Raw genomic sequence first — 14,682 nt, 5'->3', positions numbered from 1 at the left:
AGGCCGAGGTCACGGGTTGACCCCACGGAGGCCGAGGTCACGGGTTGACTCCACGGAGGCCGAGGTCACAGGTCGAACCCCGGGAGACTGAGGGAGGGGGCTTGCTCCAGGTTGCCCATGATGCATGGGCATGGGTTCTGGCCACCCCGAGTCAACAGGCACTTCTACCCAAAATCACAGAGGCCAGTCTGCTCTGCACCTGCTATGTGAGGCTACCCTGAGGTCAGAGGGGAACGGGAGCTGAACGGCAGCGCCACCTTCCCCTCCCCTTCCTGAGTAAAATCAGTCATTTCCTCTGCTCTTCTGGGCCGGGGCTTGGACCTGGCCAGTCAGACAAGGCCTGCGGCCAGCACGTGGATAGGTGGGTCCAGACACAGCGGCACCACCCACCCACGCAGGCCAGGCCCCGTGAGCAGCTCTGGGTCCTCCCCTGCCTTCTTGGGTCCCCGGAGGGCGCAGGCCCCACGTGGAACGCAGCAAGAGCCCTGCTGTGCAGCAGGGGTGGTGCGCTCAGAGCCCGGCTGCCCCACACCTGCGGAGAACGTACTGACACCTGGGCTGGGGGCGACCCGGCAGCTGGCCTCGCAAGGCGCTCGGACCTGAGCGAGGCCCAGAGTCCGTGCCAGCTCAGTGGGTGCAGCGTTCTTCCACGCCTGGCTCAAATGTGACAGAACCACAAGCAAAAAGTCACTTTTACTGTATGATCGTTTAAAGTGACGTTACTACTACTAAGAAAGATGCATGATGAGCTAAGGAAAAATTGTGCTACCTTTAGGACAAATGGCGAATCAAGAGCTCCTACAAATTGAGAAAAACAGGCAAATCACTTGCAAGAAAAGAACACAAGGTTCTGAACACGTAAAGCTCAGCTTCACTCATTAGTGAGAAAAACATAAACAGAAAGACCAGCCCTCATTCTTCACCGTTGATATTGAAAGAGACCAAAAAGTAAAAACACACATCAGCTTAGCAAAGACACTGTGACAGGGCCAATCACCCCGCCGGATCTGCGTCAAAGTGAATGATGCCTGCGGGCTGGGGGCCACAATCCTACTGCTGGGAACCCACCCCACAGACACGCTCTGACCTGTGTGAGGTTTGTCTGCAATAATAAAACACTGGAAGTAGCCTGAAGTCCAGTAATGCACTCTGGTTACCCAGGCCGGTGCTCATGGACGCCCGGGCTCTGGACGCGCTGAGCTGGAAGACATCCTGCCCGCGGCGGTGGCCAATGAACAGCTACACTCAGCTAGCATGTGTGCAAAACCAAGAGACTGTGCACCTAAGTAGGTCTAAGAATATTCTGGGCGCCCAGCTGCTTGACTGGGAGGCACAGAGATGTACCCGCTCCTCACACCTGTGAAAGGGTTATTAGATGTCACGCTGCACGCGCTTTTGCCTATTTAAAAAACCAGACCTTACTTGCTTAAGAGAGAAAGTTCAGCGGAAAAGGAGCAGAGCTCAGGCCGGTGCTACGCCTTCTTAGGATGACGGAAATATTCAAGACCCCTGAAAACCACAGCAAAGCCTGAAGTTACCCAAACCCACAGGACTTGGAGGAAGACAGGAAGGAGACAAACTTACTTTGAACGCATGTAACAAAATCTGGGCTCTTTGTGTACGGAGATCCATATTTACTAACGCAGTCTGCAAGAGAGAGACGGAAAGCACGTCATTCCTGTCACAGGAGACAGGACGGACCTTAGAACTTACGTCATCTCTGAGACACCTCTGGAAAAGGAGATTATTCATGTTTACTGGGTGCTGAAGCAACAACACAGTTCAGTTTTAGTTATTACAGATCTTTTTTTTTCAATTTTTTTTTGAAGATTTTATTTATTTATTTGACAGAGAGAGACACAGTGAGAGAGGGAACACAAGCCAGGGGAGTGGGAGAGGGAGAAGCAGGCTTCCTGCGGAGCAGGGAGCCCGATGCGGGGCTCGATCCCAGGACACTGGGGTCATGACCTGAGCCGAAGGCAGACGCTTAACGACTGAGCCACCCAGGCGCCTCTATTACAGATCATTTTAACACTGGCAGGCAAGAAAATGCCTTCACCAAAAAGGCAGAATTCTGTGTCCAAAGGTCTGTCTGCAGCCTCTCCCGGGGATTCCTTCTGCTATGGCACTGAAGGATCACTGATAACATTCGGGGAGTTTTCTGACCGCGATCAGAGAGTTAAACTTCAATTTCAAGTGGACCCCCATTTGGAAACACTGCCCTTACTCTGAAAGTCATTCTGCTTTGCACACCCGCACCATCCATCTGATGAACCAGGTGTGCACACAGGAGCAGAGGAAAGGGCCCAGAAACTTGAACTTGTGCACAACAGTGTCGAGCCACGTCTCATCCTTCAGTAGGGTCCCTGGTACTATGCCATGTCCAGGAGGACGAGGGCCCGGGCAACCTGGAGGGGACTCCTGGGATAGCTGGTCACCCTTTGCCTCTGGAAGCAAACCCCCAGTACCCAGGGGCCAGGCCTGTGGAGGCCGACAGGGAGCCTGGGAGCGGGCAGGTTTCTGGCTTTTCAGGGCCAATTATGGGTCCACTTTGCTTGTTGCCAGATATAGACCCAGAGAAAGAACCTCTAAGAGGATATAAGGCCAATGGAAAATTTACCAAAATGCACTTTACAGAATTAAAAAGGAAGACCCTGGAATAGATTTATCTCATTATTAAGTGATATGCATCCAAAAATTTCTTAAAATGGTATTAATTAAAGGAACAGTTCTTAGAGAAATCAGGGGCTCTTTCTCATTGTCCAGGTTAGACTGGGCTGTCATTTGTCCTTTTACTTTCTCTCCCAAGTGCACAGGGGAGCTCTCCAGAGGCCACCAGCACAGTGACATCCCTGCTCGGTGGCCAGGGGTGTCTGCCCATACATTCCTTCTTGCTCAAATTAAACAAAAACAGTTTTTACTGTTCTCAGTTCTGATTAATAATATGGCAAATATCAACATATGTAGCCCCCATGAACAAAAGTTCTTTGGGGTCTTCAGTAATTTTGGAAGTGCAGAGACCCTGAGACCAAAATGTCTGAGACCCACTAAATCAATCACATTCCCAAACAATAAGTTAAGCCTGGAGTCAGAGCCGAGAAGCTGTTTGCAAATAAGGGCACTGGATCGAGGTTAACACGGATCCTGTGGCGTGAAAGACACAAACCGGTGTTTTGACCGGCATGCTCTACGTAGTCCCAAACCCACTGTGGGATTACAGCCTCCCCTCCGGGAGTAAGTGGGTCGTGAGCTGGCTCAGCTGTCTCGGACACGTGACACATATACCCCTCTATTCTCTTATGACAACTTCAGAAGCACTGATGTACACTTACCTAAGTATCTTGGATAAAAATAGTCCTGCGGAAAAAGAAGAAGAAGGGGCAAGAGTTTACTGACACGGTATGAGGCTCCCCAAACAGCCCCCGGCGCAGCTGGGCAGTGGGACCTCGCCTTCCTCCCCAGCAGGCAGAGACAGACACCAGGGAGACAGGTGTCTGAGGAAGGGGGGGGGGTTCTCCACAGCTGGCCCAGTAACAGCAGAGGAGAAGCACCCAGAAAGCCACTTTCTGCCATGAAGACCATGGCATGAGGAGAGGAAGTGGGAGGGCAGAGCCCGGGCGGCTGACGCGGGCTCTGCAGAATGATGTTTGCAAAACCGCTGATATGATTAGACCTTCTGGAAGCAGCAACAGTGATGTCATTTAAGGGACCTAGGTGGTGCCGCGTAAAGTGTCTCATAGGATGAGGATGGCCATGGGTATAATCGTCTAGACCCTCGCGGACACCAGGCTCCTCCCAGAGCTGTGCAGACCTGGGTGGGACCATGAGCACATGAGCACTGATTTGCATCCACTGTACTGGTAAAAGAAATTGGTGTTAGATGAGGTATGGAGGGTGCAAGCTGGGGTCCTTCTGCCCATGAACGCAAATTAAGAGGTCTGCATCGTCCATGTTGGCCGTCCAATACTAGGACCACTCGTGTTGGCCACAGCAGGGAGCAGCTGGGACTGTCCCCAGGGTCCGTGGCCCCAGCCACAGACGCCAGGCCACGGGCTGGTTAAAGCAGCCCCCACCCGTCCACTGTCGTATCCCACTTAGGGTCCATCACAGAGCGGCTTGGCCGTAGATGCGCCCCCTGATGGAACCGAGCGATGCAGGAGCGGCCCTCACCAGCTGCTGGGTGTCGGCTGCATGTGCATACGAATCTGTGAGGGTAGGTTGTTCCATCCGACCTGCGCCACCACGGCATGGTGGGTTAAACGAGCCCGTTATCAGAGACAGGCAGATGGATGTTCACAACACACTGTGGCGTATAACCAAGGTCGGGAAGCCAGGACGAGCTCTGGACGGCACATGGTCACCGGAACCACGCCGACCAGGGTTGGCCTTGCCTTTGCAGTGACAGGCAGAGGGGATCCCAGGGCTGCCCACAGGCTGGCCAGCCCCCCAGTTACCACAGCACGGGCAGAGGTGCCAGGGACACTTTGCAAAGACGCCCTCAGATGTGTTTCCAGAAAGTCATGTTCTGGTAAAGATGTGGTTTAAAAAGACTCACAACTTCTTTAAAAGAAAAGTCCTGGTCAGAGTGAGTTTGTTATTTCAGCTCGTGTGACGGTTGTGAGGGCGCCACTGAGGCAGATGTGATGGAGGCCAGTGCTGGTCAGGGTGGGGGCAGCCCGCCACGCTCATGTCTTTGTGTGGCTTTCAGTCACCGACGGGTAACGCCCAGACAAGGAAGGCCGGCGAGGAGGGGCGCCCTGACAAAGCCCCCGCAGCCGAGGGCAGGCAGGCAGTGGTATCTTCTGGGTTTAGAGGACAACAGAGGCCCCAGACTTTGTCACAAAGGGAACGGCTCTGGCTCTGAAGGAAAGATTTAGGATGGGTGCATGATGTGTCCACTCAGAAAACCAAGAATCAGACTGGAAACAATGAGGAACGGTGGGCAGAGTACCCAGTTGTTGTAAGTGGTGGCATTATCACAGCTTTCCAGAAAGCTCTATTATATTTTTCAAAACCATGACTGTTACTAGTTATTTGTCATATGTTTTAATAATGAGTTCTATTGTTGTGGAAAAGCATCACTGAGAAAAGACATGTGCACCTCCCTTCAGTTAACCACACCTACGGGAATGTGGGTTCTGAAACCACAGGGCCATAACCTGGTGACAATTTATCCTAATTTGTGCGCTAGATTTGTTTGGGGTGGGGATGATGCTAATTTGGTTGCTAATCTAGGGCAGAGATGGTTAACCCTGAATAACTACAAAGCTGAGATAAATACACCTAAAACCGCTATGCTTTCTCCCAAGAGAAAGAGACATTTCCAACTGTCCTTCAAAGTTCTGACCAGAGAGGAGGACCTATGAAAATCTCCATGAGTGAAGGGCACCAAACACAGGAGCTGGCCCCCACCTGCACCACAAACTGGCCACACATAAACCGTGGCCTGAGGTTTAGGAGCTGGGTTGACTCTCATGAGCATTACCCCATGGGGATCAGACAACCAGATTTAAAACCAGGAATCAGTGACCTACAAACTTACCCTCTTTCTTTTTGACCACATAAGGAGCAAGGCCTGGCATGGGGCTGCATGAGGACTGGGGTGGGGTCAGGAGTAGGCAATAGCCAGGACCACCGGGGTTGGAAATGCGACCATTTGTCACCTGGCAATCATTTTTCTCAGGGATTTGCTTCTGCTTTACTTAAACAGCTGAAGATAGAAGGGAGTGAGCTAAACTGCAGGCTGCTAAACTGTGAGCTGAAGCTCCCAGAGGGGAAGGACAACATCTATCTGCCCAGTACCTGGCCTGGAGCTGACTGTTCCCCTGAATGCCCTCAGGAGCCATTGCCAAACAGGTGAATGAATGATAAATGAATGGAAGAATGAGTGAATGGGGGGATGGATGGATGGGTGGGTGGATGGATGGAAGAGTGGATGGATGGATGGATAGATGGTGGATAGATGGAAGTGTGGATGGATGGGTGGGTGGGTAGATGGAAGAGTGGATGGATGAACGAATGAATAGGCAAACACAGTCCTACAATTTTCACTGACTTAGACAAAGTATTGGATTCTTAATTTTACTTATAACATAGATAAGCACACTGGGAGAAAAATCTAAATCAGTGCTCTTAGCTTGTCTATTTTAAAACTTGGAAGTATCAGTACTATGGTTCCTTAAGCTTCCAAGCTGCCAGTGCATTTTTAAAGCTTAGATCCTTCGATTAACTGCCATTTGCCCAGCTTTCCTTCTGCCGTTCACACCAAGGGCCCACCCCCCGGGGGCGATGAGCCATGGTGCACGTGAGACTCAGTTGAGTTGTCACCACTGTTGGCAAGGGTCGTCCGTGAGCGAAGCAGCCCTGTGTGGAGCTCACACCCCATCTACGGGAGAGTGCCTGGTTCCAGGAGGCTCAGCGCGCTGTCTTGGCCGAGAGCCCACCTGCTAGAGCTCATCCCCGGGCAAACAGAGTTGAAGCCTCCAACAAACGCAGCCTTCCTGTCAGACACCATTCTCCCATGCTCCTGTTCCCTGAGGGTTTATAAACACGGGAACCTATGCCCAAGGACAGGCTCCGTCCACTTTCGTCTAACGTGAGCTGAAACCACAGGACAGTGTTTTCATGAGAGGACCTCCCCTGTCTCTGCTCCTTAATTATGTTGTCACCCAGATTGTCCCTTCACTAAGAAGGGAACTGCAGAAAAGGACAATAGGTGGCTGGTGAAATCCTTGAGAATTACCATTTGTGGGCAGAACCTCCCATCAGCCTCTGCCCTGCATGACCCCTGGGACCCCAGTCTGACTGGCAGGGTCTGTGCCCCCTCAGGGTAAAAGTCAAGAACAGCATGGAGCTGCCCACCCTCCCCACGGGGCAGTCACCTGTGGGCTGTTGACCTGCCACCCATCTCCTCCCCTATCTCAGGACAGTCCATTCTGGAATTCCAGCTCCAGAAGCACTGATGAGCTGGGCAAGCTCACTCGCCCAGCAGCCTGCCCAGCCCATAGCTCCAGAATCCCCTCCAAGGGCCATCCTGTGCACTTCTTCCCCTGGGCTTCTTCTGAGGCTTGGTGGGGTTTGTGGTGGTCTCTCTACCCGACTCAACAGTCTGAGAGCAGATCTGCCTTCCAAAAATGGGCAAAAACCACACAAGCCTAGTCGGTCAACATGTACATTTATCAAGACAGAAGCATTACCTGGGCTCAGAGTGTGGACTGAGCACAGTCAACCCTGATGTAGCTTCTGAATGGGACCACATGCTGTTGGGAAATTCTAGAACTTGGCAACTGACAGCTCGTAAATACCTTCATGTCCAAATCTCCTTTAACTCTTTGAGCCCCTCAGAGGCAAGTGAGGTCCTTGCAGGGACGCGGTGAACCAGGGGAACCGAGACACCTTTTAGCAGTGATGCTGCGGCTCACCGTGCACACCAATGTCTGAGATTCCTGCCCTCTGACGCATCCGGGGACTTACAGGACGCACGCGGCCAGCACAGCGGAGACAGGTCCGTATCAGCTGAGCGTGACTCTTATCTAGGACTTCTATCTGGATTTGCCCAATGTGACAGCACTTAAACATTACAGTAGAACAGCGCCGCGATCTTTCAGTAAATTAAGAATGTATTACTTCCTTTAATAAATAACGGCCTGAAATTTTGCTTCCAAAAATCTTTAAACTATTTAACAAAGCTTGTATGTCACAATAACTTTGCTTATTTACATGATACAAATATAAGGCGTTTTCCATAAGAAAGGGTCAGAAAAACTGACTAATCCTTTGACCTTCGTGTTGTCTTGCTAGCAAACTTGACCTCTAAGGGAAAACTTGTCAAAGTCACGACAACTTGAATTGCTCTTACTGAGGCTTTTTCTTTCCGGCTTTTGCCCTTACTGGAGGAACTCACGACCAAGGTCTCACTGTTTATACGATGGCTCTCAGAGAGATTCTCTGCTATCAGCGGGCAAGCTCAGGCCCCTTGGCCTGCATGGAGAGGCTCAATCCCCAAGGCCATCATCACGCAGTCTGTGCATGTTTCTCTAAGCATGGTTCACACAAAATCCTTCTTTCTCCTTTCTTTCTCCCAAATTCATCTCCTAAGTCTCCAAACCCGGTGCCTGCTTAAGCATTCCACAAGCCAGAAGGAAACACGGCACCCCTACCCTTGCTGGGCAGCTCCCCAGCCCCTGTCGAGCCCAGAGCACCTCCGGGCCAGCCCTGCAAGGGGGGCAGGCCCCAGAAACACCCCACAAGGCCGCGGTGTTCCTCTTCCTTCCTCAGACACTAAAGTGCATGTTTGTTGTTAGGAATTCCTGTGGGACAAAATCCTGGGCATCATCACCCAGTGGTAGGGCTGAAAGCTGAGGCCTGCAGCTGCGCACTCCCCCACAGCCACCAGGACCATCCCCCAGTGCCCAACACACACTGGGGCGACAAGGACAGGGGCCTGAGCCAGTGGGGTCCCAGGGAGTGGCTACAGCCCTGAAGAGCTGGGGTCTTGGGGCCCTTTTCATAACCAGTTTCAGAATGAAACATAACCATGTGGGAGTCACCCAGTAGCAGGCAGTGTAGACCCTTCTCACCTCTGAAGGTCAACCGCTTCATGCTGACATGCTGACCTTGGGGCCCAGGGACCTGAGTTTCCATCTGCATCCTCCCACTGAAGAGCTAACTTGCACAAGTCCCCACGTAAATTCCCAGGCCTCAGCTTCTCGAGCACCTGGAATGAGGGCCCACCACGACATCCTACGACGCTGTGACCAACGCTATTGCAAAGCTTGTTCCTGGTTTAGGAAAGGGAAGTTTAAGTGCATCTTGGTGCCTCTCCAGAGTCACGCAAAATCATGGTGTGCTCGTGAGGTGTTTCGCTGTGCGTCTGGCACAGGAGAAGCATGGTGTGGACGCGGAGCGGCCCAGGGCCTGCAGCCACGGCAAGCGCTCGGGGCAGACCCAAGGCGATCCTTCCGTCACAAACGGCGGGTCCGCCTTGGAACCTGGGGTCCGCTGCACAGACTCACACCACTGGCCCCCGACAACCGCCAACAGCAACGTCCTAACAAGTCCCTCCATCTCAGTTGGAAGCATCGTGCTAGAGAGACGTGTGTCCAAATCGGAGGGTCGCCTGGGGGCTGCACCTGAGGCCGCCAGCCATGCCCGCCGTGCTGGGCGGACGCGCCGGCCCGGCCTCAGCAGCCCCCATGCGGAGACGTGCAGCTGCAGGGGTGGCCCTCACAGGCCTGCCCCCAGGGGCTGGCTGATTCCAGCTGTGACTTCCACAGCGCTGCATGTTCCAAGAAGGGGCCCCCACAACCCGGGTCTAGATGGCAGGTTTGGGGGACAGATGTGGAAAAATGTGTGTTATTACCATGCGCACTAATACCAGGAATAATTCTCAAGTCTGAAAATGAAGTCTGAGAAAACAAATAATAGAGTCACACATCACTATCTCATCTGAACGATACGTTCGTAATTGGTGTGATCACCTGAAGCAGGCCTGATGTGGTTCCCGAGTTCTTTTGCTTCCAACTCCTGAAAAGGGATAACACTTTCAACAAACTGTACCCTGTCAGGGCCAAAACTTAGAAGCACACACCGGGTCTGCAGGGGGCTCTTGGATGCGCATTGCCAGGCACCGAGCACTGCTGACGTCCGACACCACCCTGAGCCCCGATAGATGCTGCATCACAGAAACAGCCCCTGCTTCCGAACTTAGGGAAGAGGAAAGAGCGGGGTGCCTGCCAGCCGTGCCGGAGCAAAGGGACGGCCTGGGAAGTGTTTGGAATGGCCTGGCCCCAGCTACTTGGACTCTCAAGAAACAGGCCGCACCGGACTCAAACAGCATCAGATTCTTAAAAGGCTGTTTTGTTCCTAAATAACAAAGGCAGACGTTCAGTGTTTTCCAAAAACGTCTTTAATTGGTTTTCTGCAGATGTTGAGCCCACTGGCAAGGACACGACATGCCATCCACAGGGCCTGGTCTGTGATTAGGCTGGAGAGCCCAGTGTAAGTCCCTACAGACTCCTGAGAGTAACACGAATATGGGGCAACAAAGTGGGTTAGCGGGCCTGCTCGTGCTGGGCTCACCGGCCTGTCTACCAGCCTCTGAGCGAAGCAGGAACCAACTCAGACAAAGCAAGACCAGCCCCTGGGACTGGCTTCCCCAAGGCCTTCCAGGGCCGAAAGCCCAAGAAGGAGAGGGTCCAGGAGGGGAGGCCTCAGTCCACAGGGGTCAGTGGGAGCAGGAGGACCCCAAGGAAGGAGACGGGCTGGGCCTGTGTAGGGTGAGGTGTGCAGGCCACCCCAAGGTCACACAGAGAAGAGTGTGTGTGTAGCTGTGCGTGGGGGGTGGGGCAAGGGGGCAGCTAGAGGCTATGGTGGAGGCCCAGCCAGGGTGTCACCTCCCTAGCCAGGGCACCCGCACTGCAGAGGCAAGTCACTGGGGGTAACGAGGTCCCTTCTTCCTTCCTCTCTGCCCTCCTGCTGGGGCCACCCCAACGAGGGGCGACTTGAGGGAGAAGCTTTCCTCTCCATAGGGATGCCTGTCCCCAAGCTGTCCCTAAAGAAGGGGGGTCTCAGGAAGACAGGTGTCCTTGGAGGCCAATGCTGCAGCGCTTTGAAGCTGACCCTCCGCCACCACCACCGGGTCCCCCCACATCTGAGAGACAGAGATGGACAGAGACTGGGGAGGGTGGACTCGTGTGAGCTCAAGCACAGGCCAGTGGTCACACACCTACCCTCTGGCCTGTGCTTGAGTGTTGTGAATAGTTTGTAGCTCCAATTAAACGAGGTGATGGGTCAAGAACTAGGGCCTGGAATTTTTCTCGTACCACCAGGCTGCGGCTGGCTGCGAGGGCCAGACTCCCAGGCGCTGTGAGGTATAGAAATGCATCTGTGTGGCAGGTCAGGCGGGGTAAGTCTTTTGTCCAGAACCCTTTCCGGAAGCAAAGCCTGATTACTGAAGTGGCATCCGGCGTCTGGAACCCGCCTGCCTTAAAGGATTTAAGTAGAAGGTGACTCCGCTGGGCTGGCCTCCGGTGAGCTTAGGGGAATCTCAGAGACAGCTGGGGTCTTGTGTGGGAAGCTGGACTGAAGACAAGCGAAGGAGAGGGAAATGCCAGGCAGGGAGAGTAACCATGTGAGAGGAAACAGATAAGGAGGGAATCTAACTCCGCCCGAGCCCTGCAGAGGAGGTTTAGTGGTGGCAACAATGGGGAGCCTAGGACACTCCCCCGGGTCCTGAGGAGTGTGGGGGAAGACCATCTGCCCCCAGGAGGGAAGCGGGTGGGTGGCCAGGATGCCTGGGAGTCAGGAAGGCCCCCCAGGTCCCCTTCCTTTCCAGCATAGGTGTGTGATAACCCCTGGAACCAGGAAGGGGCCATTGTGCTAGGAGCTACCTGCTGTGAAGGTCACTTCCCTTCCCAGAGAGGAAGATAGGCTAGTCTGGAACAATCCAGATCAGGCAGGAACACCCAGCTTGCAGTCTGAGCTCTAGCAGAAGCCCCCAAATATCGGGAAGTACATTTGCAGCCCAGAGCTGGCTCCAGGTCTGGCTCAAGCCCACCCACCTGGGCGGCAGGGCTGAGCTCCCCCACTCCCTCCCTGGGCTCACTCACCCATGTGCCCCAGAACCCTGGGAATGGACCAGGAGGGCAGAACTGCCTTCTCCGTCAGCAGGAAATCAGCAAGAAAGCGCAGTGTTACCCCCTCCACCAAAGCCAGAGCCCCGGCCGGTGGTCATCTGTGGCTCCCACTGAGCCACTGAAGACAGGCTGGCCACTTCCAGAGTCCCCCACGGTGGTGAGGGGGACCCCTGTTCCTAGCCTGGCAGCTCCCAGCGTTCCACATGCCCAAGGGCCAAATCCAGACAACAAGGCAAACGGTCTTCACTACAGTCTACACCAGAACAGGTTAAAATGAAGGGTCTGCAACCCAGCTGACCTTGAGGGAAGACACCATAGTAGCCGGGCTAACCTGGGAAACGGGTAAATGAAGGGAAAGATGCAGGCACTCCTGCAGCTAAGGGCTGGTAAGGACAGAATCCTGGATGGTTATGGATGGCTTTGCTATGAGAGAAGTTGACAAGTCCATGCTGGGCTGGCCGTAGGGATGACAGGCCTAGGAGGCAAGGGCGGCTGTGACGTCCCAGACAGGAACGCACCCAGAGAGCACTGGATTGCGTTACAATCACGGTATTGTGAGCATGCTTTCCTTTTCTTGCCTTTGTAGCAGACATTTGTAAATAAAGTTATCATTAAAACATAAAAGCCATTAAAACCAGAGAGGGGATTAAAGCTCTGGGAAGGACACTGTGGTTAATGCACAGTATGTCCAGGCAACAAGGAAAAGCCAGGTCAGGGCCTTGCCGTCCTGGGTGAGTGCGGCCTGGCTGGGCACGAGCTGGTTGGGGTGGATGGTAGCCTCGTTGCCCCGAACTCTTGTCACCTGTAAGCCCTATTCCATGGTCTCTGTACAGGGTCTGGGGTGGGGGAGCACCCCGCACCTGCCACACAATCCTGCAGCTGCCTGGTGGCCAGGCACACAGCCCTGCTGCTAGGCCCTCGGCAATCCTCTGCAGGGAATGACTCATGGGGCCACCAGGATTCATCATTAAAGAAACCGGAAAACAGGCCAGAGAAGATCAGCAACCCTGTTCCTTACAGCAACATTGAAACCATGCTGCTGTGAACTCGGAGGGCAGTGGCCCTGGGGAAAACAACCTTCCCAGAGCAGCCCCATGGCAACAACTTGCCCAAGGAGAACAGCTCGAGGCCGGCCATCCTGTTAAAGCTTGCTTCAGAAAGGGCCGAAAAGGGGTTGTCATGCCCATGGGTGAGAAATACAAGTAAAAATAAAAGCCTATATGGGCCACACAGAACCATCCATTTACTGCATGCAAGGTTTATTTCATCCCAGAATTCTTTAAAAGAAAAATCCCGGTAGAACCAAAAACAGCTGTGAAATCACCCTGACCTCATGGTACAAAGTCCATCCAATTTCCACACTCCCACTTTCCAAAGGCATTTGCCCTGGGACAGATACACAGGCAGGGTCCTATGGGTCCCCTCCGGCAAGAGGGCAGGCTCCTGAGCAGATGCTGAGTCCACACTTGGGCTGTTCCCTGCAGTTGGCTGCCCGACGCCCCACATTCCCCAAGGACATTATTAATAGAAATGTGTCCTGAGCCAGCACAACCAGGCTCCTGGAGTCACCAGCTGCTTCGAAAGAGCACCTTGCTGAAAGGCGCCCCATGCAGGTCGCCCTGGCTGGGCCCCCGACCCCAGCCCTCCTGCCCACCCCTCCCACATATGTTCTAGTCCTATTCCTGTAGTGGTATTTTGGGACCTGCTGTAGCAAGCAGTTCCAGACTCCACATCTCTCAGTTCCTCTTTCAAGCACACGCTCCATCCCCCTCGAGGAGGATCCAGGGGCTGTGGGCAGCCCACCCCTCACTTCCAATCCATGGAGTGGGGAGGGGTAGGAAGCTGTTTGGGCTTTTAAACACTGTATTTCTTTTACATCTTAAAAACGGTAGAGGTGTTGTCTATTGTCTATCTCCTTTAAAGTGGCTGCCTTCAGGGGCGCCTGGGTAGACGCTTGGTTTCAGCTAGGGTGGTGATTTCAGGGTCCTGAGATGGAGCCCGGGGTAGGGCTCCGGGCTCAGCTGGGAGTCTGCTTGAGATTCTCTCTCTCTCTCTCATAAATAAATCTTTAAATAAATAAATAAAGTGGCTGCCTCCAGAGGCCTGCTGGGGGAAGATAACTGAGGGTCTCAAGAGGACCCACTTACACATCTGCTAACAACTGTGGGAGCCCCTGGAGTCACCAGGAGGAATGGGGCTCAAAAGATGTGGCGCAGGCTTGAGGGTGGGACAGGGGACCCCTATGGCCCTGTGCTTCCTCCATGCCCAAACGGTGTTCAAGGATTCTGGATGTGAGACCTGACCGCAGCAGGGTCCCCCCAACATGAGTGGCTCACTGCGCAGTGGGGGAAGGGAAGTCTGCGGGGAGCAACCCCGAGGCTCAGCAGCAATGCGCACCCAGCAGTGCGCACGGACCAGGTTTTCCCCGTGCGGCGCTGCGGGGACAGCGCCCCGGGTGCCCTGGCGGCCCCAACGCTCCGCACCACGGTCCCACACAGCCCCGAATCCCAAGGCGCCCGCGCGCTCACCGTCTCGGGGTCGTTCTCGAACACCTCCCGGGCCTCCTCCTGGCTGCACAGCTCCTCAATGCACTCCCTCTCCAGGTGGCCCTGCTTGGCCTCCTCGAAGACCTGGTAGGCGCGTCGCTGCCGGGGCCGCAGGAACTGCGCCGCCTCGCGCGCCCGCAGCATCACGGCTGCCCGAACGCGGGCGGGAGGACGGCGCCGGGAGAGAGCGGGGACAGAACCGGGACACGCCGTCAACCCCGCCCCGCACGCGCAGTCCTCCCAGCCGCCTGCCGGGGGATGCTGCGGCAGCGCGCGGGCCCGGGGGGCGCGCGGAGCAGGCACCGGCGCTCCCCTGGCACCTGGGGGCGGCGGGGTCCTTTGGGGCGGGAAGGGGGACTCCCGGCCCGGCCCGCGCCGCGACCCCGCTTGGTACTCACTGTGCGCGGACTCGGAGGCCAGCAGGAGCAACAGGAGCGCGGTGCCCAGGGCGGCGGCGGGCCCGGGCGGCGGCGGCATGGCGGGGCCGGGCCGGGGCGAGC

The 14,682-nt window shown here is 54.7% G+C and overlaps 1 protein-coding gene across 1 annotated transcript in view; it reads right to left on the bottom strand.

The window, feature by feature from the left end:
• Positions 1 to 14,676, bottom strand: part of GAS6 (growth arrest specific 6) — a 34,913-nt gene extending 20,237 nt beyond the window's left edge. Inside the window, exons 1-4 of the mRNA XM_021696051.1 lie at positions 14,581 to 14,676; positions 14,165 to 14,331; positions 3,333 to 3,357; positions 1,585 to 1,647 (exon numbers count right to left, since the gene is read on the bottom strand). Of these exons, the coding sequence (XP_021551726.1) occupies positions 1,585 to 1,647; positions 3,333 to 3,357; positions 14,165 to 14,331; positions 14,581 to 14,659 (334 nt within the window). The 5' untranslated portion in view covers positions 14,660 to 14,676. The remainder of the gene's footprint in view (positions 1 to 1,584; positions 1,648 to 3,332; positions 3,358 to 14,164; positions 14,332 to 14,580) is intronic.
• Positions 14,677 to 14,682: the final 6 nt, after the last annotated feature.

The sequence above is a fragment of the Neomonachus schauinslandi genome, chromosome 3, assembly GCF_002201575.2.
Source record: "Neomonachus schauinslandi chromosome 3, ASM220157v2, whole genome shotgun sequence".
Taxonomy (NCBI): domain Eukaryota; kingdom Metazoa; phylum Chordata; class Mammalia; order Carnivora; family Phocidae; genus Neomonachus; species Neomonachus schauinslandi.
Note: the sequence above shows the minus strand (reverse complement) of the source record. Positions and strands in the feature narration are given on the sequence as shown.